The 22,986-nt window shown below is 41.9% G+C and overlaps 1 protein-coding gene across 8 annotated transcripts; it reads right to left on the reverse strand.

Moving 5' to 3' along the window:
• Positions 1–596: 596 nt before the first annotated feature.
• Positions 597–22,802, reverse strand: Znf597 (zinc finger protein 597). 8 transcript variants are annotated; one of them, XR_005976470.1, is made up of 4 exons: positions 9,886–10,119; positions 9,005–9,131; positions 5,774–6,984; positions 597–757 (listed from the first exon to the last, which is right to left on the reverse strand). XR_005976470.1 is itself a non-coding variant. In XM_041676093.1 (4 exons), exons 2-4 carry the CDS (start codon positions 22,352–22,354, stop codon positions 5,873–5,875), a joined length of 1,257 nt encoding a protein of 418 aa, XP_041532027.1. In that variant the 5' UTR covers positions 22,355–22,441; positions 22,669–22,802; the 3' UTR covers positions 5,219–5,872. The 8 variants fall into 8 exon arrangements, 5 of the variants coding, with proteins under 5 accessions (XP_041532027.1, XP_041532026.1, XP_041532029.1 ...); XR_005976469.1 differs by lacking the exon at positions 597–757 and adding an exon at positions 1,495–3,507; XR_005976468.1 differs by lacking the exon at positions 597–757 and adding an exon at positions 1,495–5,041.
• Between the last annotated feature and the right edge of the window lie 184 nt (positions 22,803–22,986).

A 22,986-nucleotide genomic window follows, 5' to 3' on the forward strand; every position in this document is an offset into this window, starting at 1 on the left:
TGCCCTCGTCTGGCCTGCAGGCATACACACAGATAAAATATTGTATACATAATAAAAATAAATAAATATTTTTTTTAAAAAAAAGTTTAGGGTCATCTGGGCAGTGGTGGCACACTCATTTAATCCCAGCACTCAGGAGGCAGAGACAGGCAGATCTCTATGAGTTCAAGGCCAGCTTGGTCTACAGAGCGAGTTCCAGGACAGGCTCCAAAACTACAGAAAAATCCTGTCTCGAAAAACCAAAAAGTTGTTTAAGATCCTTGGAACACAGTTTATACCAGTTCCTCACAGTTCTCTGTGTCAACCATACATGGCTTGCAATCCCTAAGGGAAATTTAAATATCTATTGAGATCATTCTGCTGTTTAGGCTTTGGAATAAATACGTTCCCACTGAAATAAAGATGGTATTAGTTACTTCATAAGCAACAGATGTTGGTAAGTACCTGGCATACATTTTTTTTTCCAGTCATAGGGATTGAACTAATTTAATCCAGCGAACTCAGAGATTATTTTTCTATTGTTGTTGCAATTTTAGGGAGAAGAAAACATAATGTTCAGAATTCAGATACTCTAGACCACATCTCATAGCCAGCCAGACAATTAGGAGTAGGTCTGATTACCGTTTATTGTTTCTTTAGTTTCTTAGGTCTTTCGTTAGTATAATTTGATGTTTTGAGATGGGGTCTCTCTGTGTTGCCTGGGCTGGCCCCAAACTCTTGGACTCAAGCAATCCTCCTGCTTCAGCCTCTTGAGTATCTGGAGAAAAAAGCACTTGTTATTTTTTTTCCCTTGGGTTTCTGTCTTGGTCACTGTCACTTAGTTGCTATGACGAGACACCGTGACCATGGCAACTTAGAAAGGAGATCATTTACCTGGGCAGTGGTGGCGCACGCCTTTAATCCCAGCACTCAGAAGGCAGAGGCAGGTGGATCTTTGTGAGTTTGAGGCCAGTGTGGTCTACAGAGTGGATTCTAGGACAGGGCCCAAAGCTAACAGAGAAACCCTGTCTCGACAGACTCCACCGCTGGACAGCCAGCTCCAGCAGCCAGCGCAGTGCACAAGCACTGATGGAAGCAGACACCAGAAGTGGCCTCAGGTGCCAGCTTCCTGCCCGCTGGCAAGGCAAATGGCACATGGTAGACATGAGCTCCAACCTGTACCACTGGGGGCTGCTTGGCCAGCCTACAATCACTCCAAGGCCTGGGAAACCAGAAGAGAGAATTTACCATATTCCTCCCCAGCTGGTCTGGTCTCTTAGAGAACCACTGCCTGGTGGAGCTAGAGGTACTTGGTCCTGTACTGCTACCTTGCAGCTAAGACTGGAGTGCTGTCTTGGAAAAATACTAGAACTTTATACTGAATTCCAGGGAACGAAACACGTTATTTCCTTTATCAAGTGGGGTAAAGTAATTCATTCACATTTTCTAAACTATTATCCAATTAACTTTTTTGAACTTACCTTTACTACAACCTAAAGTCATTGACATATACATTTTAAGTTTACAACCTTGCCATCATCACAAGATAACATTTATTGGATGATAATTTGCACATCAAATGCACACAGTCACAGTTGAGAGACTCCAATCTAGAGCTAAGACCAATGGGAATGTGTTAGAAACAGTAAAGCTGAAAGAAACACAGAAAGCGCATATGGAGAGCATTAACTAGTCACCAAAATAAATAGACATGGGAAAAGTATTTTTAGGTTTCTATAAATGAATTAGGTTGTATCCCCGTTCTCCCTAGACCATTCTTACAGACAAGAATCTCAATTCAAAGAGACAAACACCTGTAGTTAGCCTTAAAGAGATAGATAATAGTCATTTTATATTACATAAATAGTTCTAATATACAAGACTAAAACAGTTAAATATACACCTAATAAACAATTTTCCATTTTAACAAATAGTCAAAGCAAAAGTAGTTTCCTAATGAAATCACTGCAACATTCAAAATAGGTTCTTTTTTTTTTTCATAAAAGCTATACCCTACATCTCCCTTTGAATACATATACAGTAAATCAGATTATTTAAAGCAAAGTATCTTTTCAGATTGTTTGGCATCTTACATTACAGTCACCAGACACTACTACTTAATTTTTTTAAAGAATTTTTTATGATTGACTTAACTTTATGTGCAATGGTGTGAAGGTGTCAGGTCACCCAGGAACTGGATTTACAATCACTTATGAGCTGCCATGTGGGTATTGGGCACTGAACCTGGGTCCTCTGAAGAGCAGTCGGTGCTCTTAACCTCCCAGCCATCTTTCCAGCTACTACTACTTAATTTTCTGGAACTTGAGGCGTCAAAGACAAAAATGTCATTTGTTTTAACTGCCTGAGTTACTAAGCCAGCTCTCTTCAGGGTCGCAGGGCACGTGAACAGATTGTTATTTGTAGCAGCACAGTTCTCGACAAAATGATTCAACACCACAATATAAAGTGCAAACACTGGCATCTAACTTCCACTGGGAAATGCTGCTGTCATCAGTGATGACAGTTTAGCACAACTCGGTATGCACAGATCATACTAAAGATCATATTAAAGATCATATTAAAGATCATACTAAAGAGCTGTCTTAGTCACTTGTACATCATCACAGCAGCAAAACCCACCAAGTTTGAGTTCATTTTTTCCACACTTCAGAGTGTCAACACCCCCCTCCTACACATGTAGTTAGCAGACATTCAGAGTGTCAACAGCCCTCCTACATGTAGTTAGCAGACCATTCAGAGTGTCAACAGCCCTCCTACATGTAGTTAGCAGACCATTCAGAGTGTCAACAGCCCTCCTACATGTAGTTAGCCGACTATTCACAGCAATACACATACATTCCATTTTTATCCCTATATTGACGGTTTCCAATATGTTATTAGCACCTAACATAAGTTATCCTGGGTTAAGAGATTTCTTATGTGATCTATCCTAGTGGGCAATACAGTTAGGACGATGAAAAGGCCATTATCATGAAAGTAGCTGAAATACCATTGCAGCTCTTCCTTCAATTCCTTGGGTGCAGAGCAGCTTGAGAATAACATACAACTAATGTTTTTAGAAACAAGTACACAATAAGGAAGCAACTAACAATGTGCCTATTTCACAGTAACTGTGTTTTCCTTTTCTCTGCATACCAGTCACCAATAATATACCACAGGCCATTTAATTCCTCTCACATATAGTGATGACTTTTATAAAAGTGTCTCTTTTCTAATCTTCCAAGTCTGGAGAATGCAGAAAGCTGCAGACACTGAGAGGTGATGTGAATCCACGTGGAGAGGTGCGGCAGCGCCTCAGCACAGACTCACCTGCTTGTGTTTCCCTAGCAGCAAAGAAAGAGGGTGACAACTTCCATCTTTAGGTCAGCCACATTTGTCTGGGTACCTTCTGACACAATTCTCGTTTGTTCTTTAGTAAGGGCCTCTTTGCCAGTTCCATTCCCCATCCTGTAACTCAAGGTCTTCACTGAAATATTAGAGCCTACACAGCAGCACACCGCTTCCCTGCTGAGAGACAGACAGTGGGAAACCGACACTCTTGTGGCTGTTTCATAACAACCACATCCCAGAGTTAGCTAAGACTTAAGAGAACCTTCTCCGACGAAGGGCTGAAGAGACCAGAAGGCTATTTTAAATGTGAGACCCCCCCAACTTCCTGACAGAATGATGGTTTATATCCTAAATTTGGAGAAACAGCCAGGTCTGGCCTTGACATACAGATCACACAGTCTCAGCTGTGGATAAACTGAAATAGTGATCTCCAGGAAAGGGACGACAGATGAGGCAAGGCTGTTGGTTCCGTTTCCTCACTCAGCAACAGTGATCTTCCCATCTCTAGTAAACACGAAGCGCTTAGCTGTGCAGCTGCATCTTTTTGTACATAAAATCCTCAACCTGCTCTTCTGTAGAAGAGACGAGTCCCAGGTACTACATTTTAGCCACTGACCCTCAAGAGGGCTTTATTTTTGTGCATGAAATTTCCTAGCAGTAATTCCATTTTAGTAAATACCACATTTTTACGGTCTATTTAGACAGAATGAAATCAATCATAAATGCATATCAGCCAAAAGACCATATAGTTTTAATGATAGGTATATAATCAATTTTGTTGTAAAGTGTAGTTCTGTAAGAATGTATACTCACAACATTCTTTGGTTCTTTTAATAACCACACTATATGACAATATTTTGCTCTAATATTTATCTGTGATACTAGTACCTAAAGACATATGTGTTATCAGTTATTTTGGTTAAAAACTCAATAATCCTATTGTATTTTTCTTTGGAAGTGGACAGGAAATGTTACAATTTAATAGTCTCTAGCCACTTCGTGGTGTCATACACCTTCCAGCACTCAGGAGTCAGAGGCAGGCAGATCTCTTGAGTTCGAGGCTAGCCTGGTGAACAGAGGGAGTTCCAGGACAAGCAGGGCTATACACAGAAACCCCGTCTCAAAATGGGGAAAAAAACAAATCTCTGGTTTGATACAGTGACAAGAATTTCAAGCATAAAGCCGTAGAGAGTCTTCTGTTGCTTTTTAAGAGCAACGAAATCTAGTTTTGGATAAGAATACGGACATAATGGGCTTCAGGTAGTAAGTCCCAGGGCAGCCTCCATGCCTGCAGTTCCCCTCCCTCCCCAGCATCCCTGTCTCCTAGTGTTAACCTGTGGCACAAATACCAACAGATAGTGCAGTGTCACAAAATGTGTGGCCTTGGGAGTTAGAAAGCACCTGAATTTCGATGTCAGCCTCACCAGTGTGACGTTTTGTGTGCTTAGCAAAGCATTGACTTTACCTTCTGAAAGCTTCCATTTATTTGTAAAACATGGACAGTCCTTTTCTCTCAGAATCTGTTGAAGATTAAATAAAATAATATATCCATACTATTTAGCATGTTCTCTTCAAAAAGTAGTTCTAATTACTCATAGCCAGCCAGGATGTGCTTCAGTGGAGATCTAGAGGCAAATCCTTTCAGAGAGGAGCAAGTACTCCCACGAAGTTTAACTGCTAGAGAAGTCAGGGCTTGCCCCTGCCATCAGGTCTGAAAATGGGAAATCCACAAATAATGTTATCCAGCTGTTAACTAGCTGCATATGATGGTACATACCAGTAATCCTAGCACTTGGGAGATGTGAACAGGAAAACGATGATTTTTGAGGCCAGCCTGGGCTACACAGCAGGAACCCACACACACACACACTTAAGAAAACAAAAGTGGCCCATTTGGTAACTTTATATGGAGTCCTTAACTAGAAATTCACAGTTCAAACAAAATAGTCCATACAAACATTTCACTGAAATAATTTTAACAAGAAAAGTACAAAAACAAATATAAATACATTCATTTTCCTAGATACTACATGTATAGAACTGGCAAAAAATAAATAAATCTCCTCTTCCTAAAATTCTTAGAAACCAACTTTTTTAAAAAAAAATGTAGAAATAACCTTCATTTTAACAAAAACTGAATTATTCTGGTTTTTGAGACAGGGTTCCACATTTAGTTCTGGCTGTCCTGGAACTATGTAGACCAGACTGGTCTCAGACTCTCAGAGATCCACACCTGCCTCAGCCTCCCAAGTGCTGGGATTAAAGGTGTGTGCCACCACACCCAGCAGTCAAAAGCCAAATTTTAAAGTTTTCTGTTTCTCTGGCTCATATAAATGAAATCTGATCAAGAACTGAGTTCAAATCCTTGCTTCACATGCTATGTATGTAACATTATGTCGCCTCAGTTCTAATCAGAGGTAATAAATAATACTGCCTACGTTACCTGGAATGTGTGTAAAGTGCTTGCTTAGCATAACACTGTACATAAGCGGTTTCCCATCATAAAGACACTGAGAAGCTCACACAGTGGCAAAGCTTGTATTTACTTGGTGTTTCTCCTGTGGGTTCGTTTGTGAGTGATGAGATGCAGATTCACTCGGAAGTTCTTCCCACACACCGTGCATTTGAAGGGTTCTTCTTTGATGTGCTGCTTCTCATGGGATGCAAGTTCTGAATCTAAAGCAAAGGTTTTTCCACATGTCTTACACTTATGAGGTTTTTCCATGTCATGAATGGTTTGATGAGAAACAAGCTCTGAGAAACAAGGAAAGGTCATGTCACAATCAAGACACTGTAAGGGTTTGAATCTGGAGAATGAAAAAAAGTCTTCATCATCAATACTGCAGTTCTTAGAGTCCTCCTTATGATCCTTCTCAGGGAGAGCAGGGTACGAGGGGTGCTCCAAACTCTTCTCACACTGGGTGTGCTGGTATGGGGTGTCTGATGAGCCTGTGTTTTCAGGCAAAGCCAGATTTGTTTCCTGACAGTATGGTTCATCACGTTCAGCACATTCATAAGATTTTTTATCAGTATGACTCTTCTGATGTTCCGCCAATCCTGGGAGCCACATAAAACCTCTCCCACATACATTACATGTATACGGGTTCTCCTTTATATGGCTCTTCATGTGCCGGGACAGGTGTGACTGCTGCCAGAAGCTGGCAGCACACTTGGTACACTTGTAAGGCTTCTCACCAGTGTGGATTCTCTTATGTGTCCTCAGGTTGGCTCTGTGACTGAAGGTCTTCTCACAGGTACTACATTTATACTTTTTCTCTCCTGAATGGATTTTCTGATGCAAAACAAGGTATGTGTTATCACTGAAGCTTTGGTCACAGTCAGGACACTTGTACACATTTGTGGCTTCTTCCCAGGGAACTTCAATAATATCAGAAAGTGTTTTGACTCCTAAACACTGAGATAATTCTACTAATGGGGTTTGGTTTTCAATGGTAACTAAGAGGCTTATAACCTTGGTCTTACAAGTCAAAGTTCCCCCTGACATCTTCCTTTCATGCATTCCAACGTCATGCTCAGATTTTTCAGAGTAGTGGCCATGGGGTGAGGCAATGGAGTACGTTTCTAGAGACAGCTCTTCAAGTTCCATAGACTCTAGGCTTAACTGCTGATTGGTCTCAATCTTGTCTTCCCCTCCTGATGATAAAAGCAAAACAAAGGAAAACATAGACACCACCTTTACATGACACTAGAGAAAGAGCAAGTTAAAGTAATTACTCTGAAGACCAGAAACTGAACACGGATTAGCTAATTACCCAGACACTAATAAATACAAAAAATCAGGAGCCAACAGGCTCTCTTGACTTCCAAAAATCAAAAGTCTGTCCATGTGGGTGGACTGCAAGGTTCCAGGTCAATCTGCAAAGAGAAGGGGCAGAGAATGACTCTAAGGGTCTGGTAAGATGGGTACTGAGGACAGTCTTGGTAGGCGGTGCCTAATGGAGTTTTTTTTTTGTTTATTTAGGTTTTAGGAATTTTTCTTCATCTCAAATGAGTTGAGTAGTCAAAACTACTAGAGATCAGACATATTTATCAGAAAAAAGAAGACAAACTATTTTTCTACTTTAATAAACATCCAAATATTAAAAATAGTTTTATATCCTAGAGGGTCTCTAAAATTTCATCCTTCGTGGAAGAATGATAGTAAAGGTGCTGTGTAGACTTCAGGGAAATATTCTTATCTCAGGGAGGGCTAACAAAACCTAAACCTAGCACAAAGAATTCTTTTTAAATATTTTTCCCAACACAGCCATCACTAAATACCCATAGGTGTACAGCTGCAGATTCAACTAATTGCAAACTGAAGATTTTCTTTATTTCTTTTTAAATCACATCTGGAGGGGCTGGAGAGATGATTTAGTTGTTAAGAGCACTGGCTGCTCTTCCAGAGGCTCTGGGTTCAATTCCCAGCACCCATATGACAGCTCTCAACTGTCTGTAACTTCAGTTCCATGGGATCCAACACCCTCTTCTGATGTCCTCTGGCAATAGGCATGCACACGGTACACAGACATACATGGAAGCAAAATATTCACATACATAAAAATAAATCTTTAAAAAATCAAAACAAAAAATAATCAACATCTAAAACTCCAGTCAAACTTTGCCAGGCATACAAGGAATAGGAATCCTCAACTCATAACAAGGAGAAAAAACAGTCAATAAAAATAGATCCAGAAATGCATATGATTATAATGAGTGTGTCCACATGCCTTTAATTCTAGCACTTGGAGGCAGAGATGGTAGATCTCTGTGCATTCAAGGCCATCATGGACTACATAGGGAGTCCAGGACAGCCAGGGCTACAGAGAGGCCCTGTCTAAAAAAAACAAAAAACAAATAAAATCAGCAAAGAAAGTAACTATTACAAATATACTACATATTTATAAATATACTTATTTATATTATAATACATGTATAACTATAAACATAAATTTATAAAACAAACATTTAAGAGAAAGTGGAGAACAACATGAACATGACAAAAGTGGAAAATGTAAGTCATGAATTATGAAAAATAGTTTAGGTACTCAACCCTCCACAAGACATATTGTCTATTCATGTGTAAGGATGCTGCATATGGTTACCCTTCGGTGAGAAAAGTCAAAACACCCCCTTAAAAGAAAATTTGTTCCCAATTTTTAGCAAATGACAGTAATCTATACCTAATGAAGTTTTTCAAGTAAAGCTGACTTTAAAAATTATTTCAGGGAATTACAAGGTATTGGTACATAGTATATGAAACCATGGTCACCACCGTAGACTGGGTTTCTTTCAAGAAATCATTTAAAGGCTCAGGAGATGGCTCGGCAGATAAAATGTTCACTGTGTAAACTAAGGAGTTTGAACCCCAGCACCAATAAAAGACAGGTAGATGTGGTCCACCTGTTACCGCAGCATTCAGAAAGTGGAGAGGGGATCCCAAGGCAAGCTGGCTAGCGGGACTCAGTAAATAGAGTATTGAGTGACTGAGAAAGAACACTTGACATCCTCTGGCCTCCTCTCTCTCTCTCTCTCTCTCTCTCTCTCTCTCTCTCTCTCACACACACACACACACACACACACACAGGTCCCACTTCACCACCAATGTGGACAAGTCAAAAAATTCTCATCCTAGAACTGATGAGAGTTCCATAATACAGGAAAACTGTTTTACCTGTCGAGTCCAAATCCTCAAAAGGCTCCAACGAGGCTTCTCCGCTGTTGGTCTTCTGGGCAGGCTGCAAACTCACACATTCCTCTTGAGAGAAATACACATCCAGATCTTCAAACAGCAACGGTCCCTAAAACAGGAGACCCCTGTTAGTACAAGAAGCTAGCAGTCAGTTCAAGTGTTAATCTAGGAATGCTGAAAAAAGCCAAACCTTTCACATACCAAAAAGAAAGGGCTTGGTGTAAAATATTCCTAGACGAGGGATTCTACGAGTAGGATTAGGAGGGAAATCATAAACGTAAATTTTCAGACAGTGGTGTGAGGACCAAGACCTCACCGTGAGAATGTAGCTTTTCCCGAAAAAAAACGAGTGAACAATTCTTGGGGAGAGAAAGTGAGGTAACAGTGCGCTGAGAAGAGGGGAAAGAGGAGGGGGAAAAAAAAGACTGGCCAGCCCAGTAAGAAGCCTGAGATGGGTTTCAGGAATTTCCTCCATCCTTTGCAGTCTTGTCTGTCTTCCTCCTCACCGTGATTGCTCAGCCCCTCCCACCGCTTCAAGATCTAGTTCGCTCCTAATTTCTAATCGGCGCGTTGCGGTTATTAAAAAAGCACCTAGACGTTATTATCATTGTTCAACAGGTGTGGAGCCTAGAAATCTGCCACTTGAAGAAGCATTCCCGCAAGACACTTTGAGGACTGTTACACACCCCTTGTCCAGAGCTCTGCTCCCCATCTGGTGATTCTGAAGAGGAAGTCGGTAAGCCTAGGAACGAAGACAGCTTGGTTTGAACGGGCTATCTGAGGCAGCCACGAGTGGGGACCTGTGTGTCTAACCCAGCTCCGAGGAGGCCAGGCAGCTGTAGGAAAATAACGACAGAATTCACCTGGTCATCTGACGTGGGGCGCGTGGACGCCATCTGAGGAAGCTAAGGGGTCCTTCTTCAAGTCCCCACGATGGGACAACAGATCAAGCGGAGAGAACAGTCCCTAGAAACTACGACTCGGCTGCCAGGCCTTTCCACTCTCCCCTCAGGTTCCTCGAAACCCTCAAGCTCCTTTGAGAATCGGAGGTGACGGCTTCTTCCAAAGCAGCCTTGAAACGGACCCGCTCACCCGCTCTGGGGCACAGACAGTTTCACCCTGCCCCGCAGAAGCGGCCCGAAGCCACGCCCAGCCGAGACGCGACAAAGAGGCGGAGGCCACCACAAAACTCCCACGCTCCCACGCTCCCCACGCAGAAGCTGTGGGGAAACCGCCGGAAGCGACGCGCCCCCGGCTCACCATCCTGCATCCTGATTGGTCAGCGTGCTCCCAAGGCGGCGTTCCCTCTTTAATGGACCAATTGAGCAGCTTCCCGAAGACCAGCCTCGCACCGGGAAACTGAGAGACGTTACTTATTCCTGAGCTTCTACAAGCAGCTATTTCCGGTTCCGTCGGCTGGGTCTCCGTGGTGAGTGCCCGGCCTGTTGACGGGCTCAATTGGAGCTGTAGGATGGCGTCCGAGGTACCTGATGATGCCAGAACAGAGGCGGGAACACCCTGGAGTCGGTCACGGAATGTAGCACACAGACGCTGTGGGCCTGAGGTTTTTATCCGAGCGGGTGAGGTGAATGAGAGGCTTCCAGGACTAGCTTGGGCTCGAGCCCTGTGTCTCAGATGGGTTGTGGGGTCACGGTTATTAAGAAGTTGCCTTGTGCAATCGGAAGTTCAGGCCAGGTTACCCCGGTTGCTAGTGTCCGACCCAAAGTATTTTAGGGGCACCGGGCATTGTACCTCACAGACGTATTCAATAGAATGACTGGGACCCTTAGCTGATATCGAGCTGATTTCCATCGTTTTGTACCTCACACTGGACCTGCTTCAAGCAAATGTCTTGTAACCGACATTGAGTAGTGAATTATAGATTCAAAATAAGAAAGTCGCTCTTTCCAGAACTGCCGCTAATTGGATAACTGTATCCAAATGTTTCCTTTATGGTATTCAGGGTGAACCTATGGCTTCACACATCGTAGACAAACACTCCACCGCAGCAGATGTCTCCGGGCCCCACCCTTTCTTTTTAAACTTTAAAAGAGGTTGATTCAGGCTCACCTCGAATTCACCGTATGGCCCCAGCAGGCCCTGTATTGAGGATCGTCTTGCCTCAGTAACCCTTTTGTGGGCACCCACCCAGACTGGACAGCTTTTAACTTTGCTCTCCTCCACTGCAGAGTTCATGGTGCTTCTCGTTGGTAATTTAAAATATAAAATTTTTTAAAAATTGCCAGTTTCTGAAGGTGTTTTGGGGAGGAGAGCAACAACAAGATTAGTACCTTGAAAATTCTGAATAAATCCCAATTCTCTCTCACTTTATCTCTTTAGAGATAGGGTCTTACTCTATGACCTTGTCTGCTCTAAAACTTCTGAAATTTGTTAACCAGGCTGGCCTCCAACATAGAGAGCGACCTGCCTCTGCTCCCCAAACTTCTGGGAGTAAGGAGAGCACCACCATGCCCAGCACCAACATCATTTTTTTTTTTTTTGAGACAGGGTTTCTCTGTGTAATAGCTCAGGCTGGCCTCAAAAATCACAGAGCTCTGCCTGCCTCTGTCTCCTGATTGCTAGGATTAAAGGTGTGCGCCACCACTGCCCAGCAGCCAACATAATTCATTTAGCATCCTGATAACAACAGTGGAATACAGATGATACATGCTAAGTTTTATTGTCTCGTGTGTCCATCCCACATTTATCAAGAATGAAGACTCACTAGGGCTTGGCCTCTCTGCTTCAGTGCAGTGCTCTGGGAGAAGAAAAAATGGAAGTAGAAACCCCTACACATCACCAATAGTTATTAAAGGGCCATCTACTGATAACTAAGTGTCTGGAAATGGATCACTAGAGAGGCTACATAAAGGGCCCCAGGATAAAAGAGAAAAATGCTTCAATGGCAGGCAAAAGAATAAGAACAAATTTCCCTACAGACCATTTCAAAACACAACAATACATTGAGGAAGTATGTAGAGTCCTAAAGCAAAGGGATGTCTTGATGCAATTCATGGCCATCTTTCTCCTCTTGTTTTGTGCTTGACATTTTTTTTTTCATAAATGTCTCACTTGGGCTAAGAAGAATCTCTTGATACAGAGCTATGGTCCTTTATTGAATCCTGTATCGATTATTACAAAGATATAAGCAAATTCCAATAACCAGAAAGTAATAACTTAGTCTCTAACCAGAGAAAAGGTCAGCCCTAAATTGGGTGAGTCAAAATTGTCCTCAGCCCACTTGGGCAGTGGTGGCGCACACCTTTAATCCCAGCACTCCAGAGGCAGAGGCAGGTGGATCTCTGTGAGTTCAAGGCCAGCCTGTTCTACAGAGCAAGTTCCAAGACAGCCAAAGCTACACAGAGAAACCCTGCCTTGAAGAGCCAAAAAAATTTTTCCTCAGCCCTTGTGTTAAGTGCCAGGCCAAATAAGTGGAGCAAAAAGCATGAAACATGCAAACTTGGAACTTGCTTAAAGAGATGAGACAGAAGAAAGTCTGTGGTGAGCAGAGATGGGAACCAGTAGTGTACTTGCCTACTATGGTGTGGTCCCCAGCTCCACACCTCAGGTGTGGTGATGCACGTGCCCTCTACTAACTGGTACCTTACAAACTGAGTGGGGCAGAATACCAGGAGTTCAAGGTCATCCTCAGTTCCATGAGATCTTTCTCAAACAAATAAACATGTCTTCTTGATACTTTTGACTATTACCTGACATCTGGAGTACTATTTACTATTTATTGCTTGTCTTGCTATTTTCCTACCACCATTTTTTGCCTCATTTGTATCAATTGAATATATGAATAATTTTCTCCTTTCCACATTATGAAGTATGTTTCTTTCAAAAATTTTTTTCTGGCTACCTAATATATGCAGTTAAAAATGAATCCAAATCTACTTCCCCTAACAGTATATTTCTCTTGAGATGCCCAATACATTGTAATAGCAAAACACTCCCATTCTGCTGAATTTTTATTATAAATGGATGTTGAATTTTTGCCTAATAATATATGATTTGTTTATTAATGTATTAAGTAACTGTGCCATAGAATGTTAACCCAACCTTATAATTCCTGAAACAAATTTAAAAAACTTAAACATCCTTCCATGTAAATATATGTGCATAGCCACTCAGACACACACAAAATCTAAAAAAGTCCATTTGCAAGATTTTCCATTTTGATCTTTAATGGTAATATCAATGGCAATAGTAAAATCTATATGAATGGAAGTTTTCTCTCTAGCCCAGTGTCTTCTTTCTGAAGATCTCAATATATAAAGATCACATCTTATTTAATCAAAAGTATTGTCTGGCATGGTGTCACAGTCTTTTAATCCCAGCAGTCAGGAGGCAGAGACAGGCAGATCTCTGTGAGTTCCAGGCCAGCCAGTGCTGCATACTGAAACCCATCAAAAAAGAAAGACTGGTATGGTGCTGTATGTCCTATAACCCCTGCACTCAGAAGTTTGAGGCCGCAGGATGAGCTTGAGGCAAACTGGAGAGCTATAGCAAGAGCCAATCTCTTTCTCACACACATAGAAATAAAAACTTTTTTTCAATTATAAAAGTAGACCATGTTACTTTTTAAATTGTTATTACTGAAAGATAGATGGGATTTTTAAAGACTTGGTTGGAGGTTAATGAGTATATCCTTCATTAAATAAAAGTTATTTGAATATTCCAGTTACTCTAAGGAAATAAACAAGTATTTAGTATTTCATCATCTCTTGTCCAGTTGTCAGGCCTAGTCTCAATGTTAGTGGAGGACCAGAGCCTCCAAGGTACATAACATTCTGACACCAGACACTGCAGTTACCTGGTCAACGTCTCCCACCTTTGGTCCTCACTATAAGTGGTATTATCCATGATGATCCATCTTGTATGAATATTTTTGTCTGCACCTATGTCTGTATTCCACATGAGTGCCTGGTGCCTGCAGCGGTCAAAAGAAGGTGTCGGAGCCCCTGGAACTGGAGCTACAGGCAGTTGTTAACTACTGGGAGGGTGTTGGAAGATGAGCCTGGGTCCTCTAGAAGAATAGCAAGTTTTCTAAACTGCTGTGCCATCTCTCTAGTCCTATTTGTGTTATTTCATAACAGAAAACTTTCTTTGGATTTTGGAAGTAAAATATATTGACTCCTGTTTTTCCAGGATTGGATATATTTTTCTTTTAATAAATGTATATTGTGTGTGTGTGTGTGTGTGTGTGTGTGCATGTGTGCATGAATGCATACCCGTGGAAACCAGAGAATAATTTTCAAGTGTCAGCCAGGCCATGGTGGTGTGTTCCTTTATTTCCAGCACTCAGGAGGCAGGTGGGGGGGGAGCTCAAGGTCAACCTGGTCTTCAGTTCCAGGACAGCCAAGGCTACACAGAGAAACCCTGTCTCAAAAAACAAAACAAACAAAAATTTTGAGTGTCACCTTTAAGACCACTGTCTACCTCCTTTGAGATGGTCTTTTTTTTTTTTTTTTTTTTTTTTTTTTTTTGCTGGAGCTCATCATTTAGGCTAGACTGACTAGTCAGGAGTGCCCAGGGATTCTGCTGTCTTTATCTCACTAGTACTGGGATTACAAGCACCCAGCATTTCCATGTGGATTCAAGGACTGAACTTAGGTTGTCCTGCTTACAAATGCTTTACTGCTTGAGCTGTTTTCCCAGCCCTCTGCTGGTTTTGATCCATGTGGATAATAATAAATCTTTTAGAAATACAAGCCTGGATAATCTGCTCTACCTCATGGTAGTCATGTGGACTATTCTTCTCTCCTGAGTACTTCCAAGGCATGCAGTGGCATTTCAATTGTATTTTAATAAATAAAGACTTCCTGAAGATCTGAGAGTAAAACAGTCCCACTGCTTAGCCTTACAGACCAGATTGTGGTAACCCACACCTTTAATCTCAGTAGCCATTATGACACGCACCTTTAATCCCAGTAGCCACACTAGTTGCCACAGAAACTGGGCGGTGCATGCCTTTAATGACAGTGTTGCACGCCCTGAATCCCAGCCCTAAAGAGGATTATAAAATGGGAGGAAACAGCTCTTAGACAGTCTCCTTCTGAAATTCCAGGAGGCAGGATCGCCATTTCAGATTGAGGTCGAGGCAAAGCCAGTAGCTGGCGGTTTTGCTTTTCAGATCTTCAGGTTGAACCCCAGTTTCTGACCCTGAGCTTTTATTAATAGCTTCATTTGGTGCCCATCGTGGAGCTCAGATCAGACGTGGCTACCAGCTAAATTCAAACATTAGTCAGCAAAGAAAAGAAACTAACCAGGATTCCCTCAGTAACAGTGAGTGAGCAGGGAAGAGCCCAGTGCCAAATCCCAGCCACACAGCACGGGAAATATGGTGTATCATTCTTGGTTAAGAAAAAAGGTTTGATCAAGGAAGACCCCCTGAAAAATCCTCCAATGGGAACAGATGACCCAGATGATCCAACATTTCAGAGTAGATTTGTTGCAGTTTCCTCTGAGTTTTACATCCAAAACAGTTTCAAGACTGAAACGATCCAGACTTGCAGAGTGCTCGAATAACGAATGGAACCATAATCTTAAATTTTCTTTGGGTCCCTATAAGCTTATCAGCACCTTCAATCAGCCTGGAAAACTATGCCCACATTCCCAAAAATGGATTATGGATGTTTGTTTTTGTTTAATGTGTTGGCTACAAGTTATTATGGATAATGGTCAGGAAAAAAGCTAAACAAAGAAAATTAGATTCAAGGTTCTTGTTTTGAAGGGGGGAAAAAAAGGCCAGGCGGTGGTAGTGCATACTTTTAATCCCAGCACTTGCAGTAGGCAAATCTCTGTGAGTTCAAGGTCATCCTGGTCTACAGAGCGAGTTCCAGGTCTGGTTCCGTAGCTACTGAGAAACCTTGTCTCAATATAAACAAACAACAACAACAAAAAAAAAAAATAGGAAGGAAGGAACTGGAAAAAAAGTAAGGAAAGGAAAAAAGGGGATATAAATATGATAAGATAGAAAGGTAGATCATTGAATCTACTTTTTAAAAGCAACTGTTAGTTTTGAATGTTTTACATTGGTTTTGCTTTTATATATCGTATGCAACTTTTGTATATTGATACAAATTTGAGATTAATTTTGGGAAAACGTATTGTACATACATTTCTAATTTCATTCACGGTATTGTACCTATACAGCTCATTTAACAATGTAATGCAAATCTCTCGTCCTTGAGAGTTATTATTATCAACTGTTTAGGATAATAAAGAAATATAGGTTAGTATATTTCTTTCTTTATAATCACCTAGTATAATCAAACTTGTAGTCACATTATGTTTTCAGGGTCAAACAAAGATAATTTAGATAGAGATAGGTCATCTTCAAACACTTTAGAGAAAGAATATGGCATTTAAGATGTTTTAATAACCTAGGTTCTTCTTTTTTATGACAACGAGACATATCTGTTCCTGGCATCACCAGTCTACTTCAGAGAAGATAATGGGAAATGAAGAAACTCCACATGGAGTTTACTTTCTTTGTGGCAAAATTAAGCCACTGGGCAAGAAAATGTCCCTGCCTCAATTGCTGGCATCATACTGTCCTAATTAGACAAGAAGGACACAAAATATCCTGCTTCACAGAAAAGTCTGCCGAATATGCTAGGCCTGTAGGCCGAAGATGGCTGCCCCAACGTTGCAGAGGAACTTTGTGTGACTGTCTAGGCAGCCAGCTATTTCTGTCATTACTCACATTTTTTGGAAGTCGCTTGCCTGCACTTCCTGCTTACTCAGTTAATATTATTTCCTTCTTGGGTCTCTGAGGGAGTTGAAGATTAGCTAGCTATAGTTATAATTTATCAGACACAGAAAGAAAGTTATGTTTGAAAGTAAATTAGGTACAAGACTTTGGACTCACCAAGATATAGATATAAAATATTTTCTCTGAATTTGTCAAATGAAAATGGACTAGACATTATTGATGTATTTATTGTATACAGTCACTGTACTTACTGTATATAGGTTTCTTATATTAGTTACAGCCTTTTTTAATTTTAGAAAAAAGGGGGAAATGTAGTGGCATTTCAATTGTATTTTAATAAATAAAAGCTTCCTGAAGATCTGAGAGTAAAACAGTCCCACTGCTTAGCCTTACAGACCAGATTGTGGTAACCCACACCTTTAATCTCAGTAGCCATTATGACACGCACCTTTAATCCCAGTAGCCACACTAGTTGCCATAGAAACTGGGCGGTGCATGCCTTTAATGACAGTGTTGCACGCCCTGAATCCCAGCCCTAAAGAGGATTATAAAATGGGAGGAAACAGCTCTTAGACATGCAGTCTTCTTCTGAGATTCCAGGAGGCAAGATTGCCTTTTCAGACTGAGGTTGAGGTAAGAGCCAGTGGCTGTTTTGCTTTTCAAATCTTCAGGTTGAACCCCAGTTTCTGACCCTGAGCTTTTATTACTAGTGCTTCAAAGGCAGAAGTAGATGTTGGTCAATAAACTGTGTATCTGCTGAGCTTACCAAGAAGAAGCTTATTTTTAAAGTTTGTTAACTAGGTCCTGGAAAAGATGTGTTTAGATGTTTCCTGGAAAGGCTGCTTTTGAAAAAGTATTGCCAAGAAAATTGTGATCCAAATGAAGGACTTGTGGATTTTAATGATGAATGGTGTCATTGAAACCAATTTGTTCCTTGGCTTTTGTCCTCAACAGTTGGCATACTATAAAGGCCCTGGGTGGATATTTCATTGCAAAATGAGGACAGCACCTTTCAGTGTTGTTGAGAAAATAAAAGAATATATTTGAAGGACTAGCAGAGTATTTAACATGGCAACTATATATTCACTCACTCAATGCTAAAAACCTACTGCTTCCACAATAAACACTTTTTAAAATCCCTCCCTTCTTCCCTTCCTCTCTCAGGCACGTATGAGTAATAGCAAATCTTTAAAGCAGAGTGTGTTCTGAATCCACAGTACCTGGTTCCTCTGTAAGTGAGGAAAAGAACTGAACTTCAAAGCTTGGCCCACATTCTTTGTTTTTGTTTTAGTATGTGCATGTCTACACTTGTGTGTTGCAGTAAGAATGCATGTGAGGGCACAGGACAACCTTGAATGTCACTCCTCATTCAAGGAGGACTGTTCCCTTTTTTGTTTTGGGTTTTGAATCCTTTCCTGGCCTGGCACTTGTGAAGTTACCTAGGCTGGCTGGCCATCCAGACCCAGAGATCTACCTTCCTCTACTTCCCCAGTGCTGGTATTACAGGCATACCACACCTGTTATTTTTGTTGTTTGTTTTTATGTGGGTTCTAAGGATCAAATTCAGGGTTCTTGTGCTTTAACAGCAAGTTTATGCAGCCCCACTTTGTTTTTGAAACATGGTCTCATGGTCCTCTAGGCTAGTCTAGAACTTGTTATTAAGCCGAGGCTGGTCTCAAATTCCCTGCCTTGGAAGTCCTGATTACAGGTGTGTGTCATCCCAGTCCAGAACACATTTGGATTTTATTTCTGAAGAGATAGTATTTTAGCATGAGAATAAGATCCATGAAAAAATATTTGGAAACTGGTGAACATGATTACCAGAGATTTCTAGTAGAATCAGAGGAAACATTTCACTAATCATTCTTTAATTCTATCTAAAATGTTTGTCACACACATGCACTGCTTTTTAAAAACTGGCTTAATGTCATAAAATTACTTTGTGTGAAGTCAGACTTAAAACATCTTGGATACTCTTTATAAAAATCATGTGAGGTTTAAATATGATTTTAAATTGAAAAAAGATGGAACTGGACATGTTGGCAACTATCTGTATAATACCAGTACTTGGTAGAGGCAGGAGAATCAGGAATTCAAAGTCAGGCTTGGCCAGATGACAAGTTCAAGGCCAGCCTGAGTTGCATGAGAACATGTCTGAAGAAGAAATTGAGAAAAATAATCAAACATACTAAAGCTATACACAAAAGTAAATGGTCCTTTTCCACCTCTGTTGTCTAGGCAAGAGCACTCACTGGCCATGTGTCCTGCTATGAATGAGAAGTCATTGGTAAAAAGCTACCTAGCAGACAATTAGGTTTGTTCCCAAAATTAAAATGTGGCTAATTAAAAACAATTTTAACTAATACTCTGGAATTTTTCCTAAAGAAATGTACATGGTCCCCAGCTTAGCATTCCTCCGCTCAACAGTTTCTCGGCTTTCCACTAACAGATCATTACACATTTAGTGGAAATCATACTTCATCTTTTGGTCATTTTCTAAGCTATGTGATACAATACTTTGCTGAGGTGTTGAGAAGTGGGTGCTACAGCATCCAGTCCATACTATGAGCAGAGCAGTGTACTTACTATATTGCCAAGATTGTTTGGATATAGACAGCCAACAAATGACACGAAATGTCAATATTCTATTATAACACAGGCTTTGTGTTAGATGATTTTTGCCAAAACTAGAGGCTTATTTAAATGTTCTAAGCATATTTAAAGTAGGTAAAGCAACGATGTTTGGTAGGTTAGATATAAATTCATTTTTTATTATTTTGTTTTTTTTGAGAGAGGGTCTCATGTAACCCAAGCTGCCCTCAGATTCACTATGTAGCTAAGGATCACCTTAAATTCCTGACTATCTTGTTCCAATTCCCAAAGTTATGGAATTATAGATATGCATCACCACTCCAAGTACCTGCACAGGTATATACACACATGCTTGTGAAGACTAGAGACAGATGTCAGTGACTTGCTCTATGGCTCTCTACCCTTTTTTGTTTTTGTGTGAGAGACAGGGTCTCTCACTGAACTTGGAGCTTGTCATTTTAGCTAGACTGGCTAGCCCCCCTGATGCTGCGGCTCTGGGGTCGACACTGCGCCAGTTTATGTGGGTGCCAGGATTCTGAAAGGGCCTCATCCTTGCACATAAAGCCTTTCCCTGACTGAGCCTTCTCCCCAGCCCTAATTCATTTTTAGCTCATGATACTTTTATCTTATAATGGGTTTATCAGTGTATCCTTATTGTGTATCGAGCAGCCTCAGTAATCAAAGTATGTAGCTGTGTCTTCTGACTTTCAATATTCCTCATCAATGCCTAAACAGTGTTAGGATAACATGATCACCAGTCTCTCCCCATCATCCACCGACTCCCTTCCTCAGACAGAGCAGAGGTAAGGCCGTGGGCTGGTACCTTCCAGAGAAGGTTTAGTATCTCTCAGGGATGGAGTAAGAGCAGTACTGCATCCTTCTGCTAGGGGCTGGATAGAGCATGAGGACCATGAAGACGACTAAGGCCGACTACTAAAATGCCTACTGATTCTGACTTTGGACATTCTTGGGACTTCAGAGAAGGACAGAGCCAAGCATGTAGTTGAAAGCTTGCTGCTGAACCGGGGCCAGAGAAGCCCGATTCCATCCCTGTCTCCAAGGCTAAGGAAGCTCTAGGGAGAACTGAGGCAGAATTGAGGATTTCTCTTTGAGGGCCCGTGCCTGGCAGCTTGCCAGCTTGCTCCTACTGCAGTACTTCTAGCAGTCTGTCTGTCAGGGAGCCAGAAGTGAAGGGGCTGTGAGTAGTCCAGGGGAGAGCAGAATGACATTAATTGATTAAACCTTCAAGATGACTTTAGAACCGAGGCTCAGGGTAAACATACCCACATGGGAGAGCGTAGCATGCATTTATGTATTTATTTATTTTAGGAGTTAGCTACCTTTCCTGTCATTGTAATACAAGTGTTGACTTGTCCCGAGGATAAATGAGTTTTAGGGCTGGGAGATGGCCTAGTGAATAAAACACTTGTTGCACAAGCCTGAGAAGGAAATTTAGGTCCCTGGAGCTCATATAAAAGCTGGACAAGTACTGTAGTCTCCTGTAACCCCAGCACAGCGGAAGGAGAGACAGGGAATCCCTGTGGCCAGCTGGGTTAGCTGGGATTGGTGAGCTCCGGTTTCATAGAAGGACCCTGCTTCAGTAAAAAAGTGGAGAGCCATCAAAGAAGATATCTGACATCAACCCTGGTCACATGCACCTGTGCCCATACACATTCAGACATGCTTGTGCATGAGACAGGATCTCATCAGACACCATGAATTTTTCGAATATGTGCAGCCAAGGCTTTGTCCGTTTATTTTATAACCCTGGAAGCCAAAGAATGTCTTTACTCTGCCATCACCCAGGATGTGCTTCTCAGTCTTTAATGACCTGTGAATGCTGTGGGACGCCACTTCTGAGGTAAATACAAATTCAGACAGCATGAGAGGGTCTTCATTTTTAACAATCGCCAAGGTGATGCGGATGCTGTACCCCAGCCCAGATAATGTGATGAGGATGCAGGCAGGATTTTGCCTCTTCTCGGTCACCGAATGGGTTTCCCATTATATCCTACCAAGTAGGAAGTGGGGGGAGAGAGAGAGGAATTTCCTTTTCATAGCCTCACCTTTTTACTTTGAAATTTTCAATCTGAATATTGAGTAATGGAGTACGCATTTAGCATAGTTTATCACTGATATTTTAGCGGTGTTATTCCAAGGATGTGACACAAGTTGCATAGATCACATTCCTCTTGCCTCGGCCTTTCCTGAGCTGGGGTTACAGGTGTGTGCCAAGATCACACCAAGATCAATCTTAGATATTTTTCTGCAGCGAAATTAATTAGAAATAATTTCAGTAATGACACACAAAGCGTAATTGTCTTGAAGGCTCAAAATGACCTGAATGGATCTAAACATGCTCTTCCGAGCTACTTGGATACAGCGGCATGTTTGTAATACTTCGTTCCACAAAGTTGGAAGTTTAACAATCTCCATTTTGTCCGAGGGATTTTCCAGTCCTCCTTGACTGTCACAAAAAGAAACTAGAAATACAGGCTGCTTTACATAAACTCTGCCAGCCATACACATCATGCTACACAAGCAAGAGAGTTAACTATTCGTGGCTGATTTATATCATCTTGTTTCACTACTCTTGGCTGTGTGTGTGTGTGTGTGTGTGTGTTACGGAGGACGGAACTCAGCCCCATACATAAGGTAGGTAGCTTTCTACCGTTTAGCTACAAATGCAATCCCAAAATTCTAAAATTTCAAGAACACCTTACTTTTTATTTTATTTTATTTATTTATTTATTTATTTTTTGGTTTTTCGAGACAGGGTTTCTCTGTGGTTTTGGAGCCTGTCCTGGAACTAGCTCTTGTAGACCAGGCTGGTCTCGAACTCACAGAGATCCGCCTGCCTCTGCCTCCCAAGTGCTGGGATTAAAGGCGTGCGCCACCACCGCCCGGCTACCTTACTTTTTAAAATGTTAAAAGAATATGACTTTGATGCTTCAAAGATAGCGCTGATTTGCAGTTAGAGACACGAAATTTGAATGTGTTACCTTGGCTGTTAATGACATCTTCTCGGGGTTATTTTAGCCCTCGCCTGGACAGATTCTGTTCTTTTGGGATTTTCTGTTTTTTGTTATGTGGATTATTGTAATTATCTGAAAGCAAAGGATAAACTGTTTGTCAACATGGGTTCCCTGGTAACAGGAACTGAATTATCTTTGGATTACACTGGATATCGAACCCCCACCCCACCCCCGTCCTGAAGGCTACTGTTACCTGCCCGTTGCGGTGACAGCCCCAAACTGCCCTTTCGAAGCTGTCAGCGCGGGGCGGTGCCATTGAGGAAAGGCTTCCACGATTGCAGGCGCCGGCGTCTACTAACCTCCAGGGAGAGAAGAACAGTCCAGCGGCGGGGCCGTGCGGTTCAGCGTCTGGGAGGCCTCTTGCCTCTTCTGACCTGCTTGATCACGGAAGGGCGCAGAAACCGCGACCCGCGTCCACGCACGCACGCAAGGGCGGCTCAGCACCTAGCAGTTGTCCTGCGCTTCCGCAGCCGGCGCGGGCAACTTTAGGAGCCGACGAGCCTGGGGCAGCAGGCCGAGCCCGCTCCCAAGATGGTGGCGTCGGCGTCAGGGAAGGCGGCGCCACATGGTGCAGCGGCCAATGATCTTCCGGGCTGCGCCGCCGGCGGAGCACGAGA

Source organism: Microtus oregoni, unplaced genomic scaffold (assembly GCF_018167655.1).
Source record: "Microtus oregoni isolate MIOR12 unplaced genomic scaffold, Mior012 000027F_ref0000203, whole genome shotgun sequence".
NCBI lineage: Eukaryota > Metazoa > Chordata > Mammalia > Rodentia > Cricetidae > Microtus > Microtus oregoni.

Coding starts and splice junctions, on each gene's coding strand:
- Znf597 (XM_041676091.1), bottom strand. CDS start 9,918: ATGGCGTCCACGCGCCCCACGTCAGATGACCAG. Junction 9,132..9,885: donor GCCCCACGTCAGATGACCAG/GTGAATTCTGTC, acceptor CTCCTGTTTTAG/GGACCGTTGCTGTTTGAAGA. Junction 6,985..9,004: donor TGAGGATTTGGACTCGACAG/GTAAAACAGTTT, acceptor TTTTATCATCAG/GAGGGGAAGACAAGATTGAG.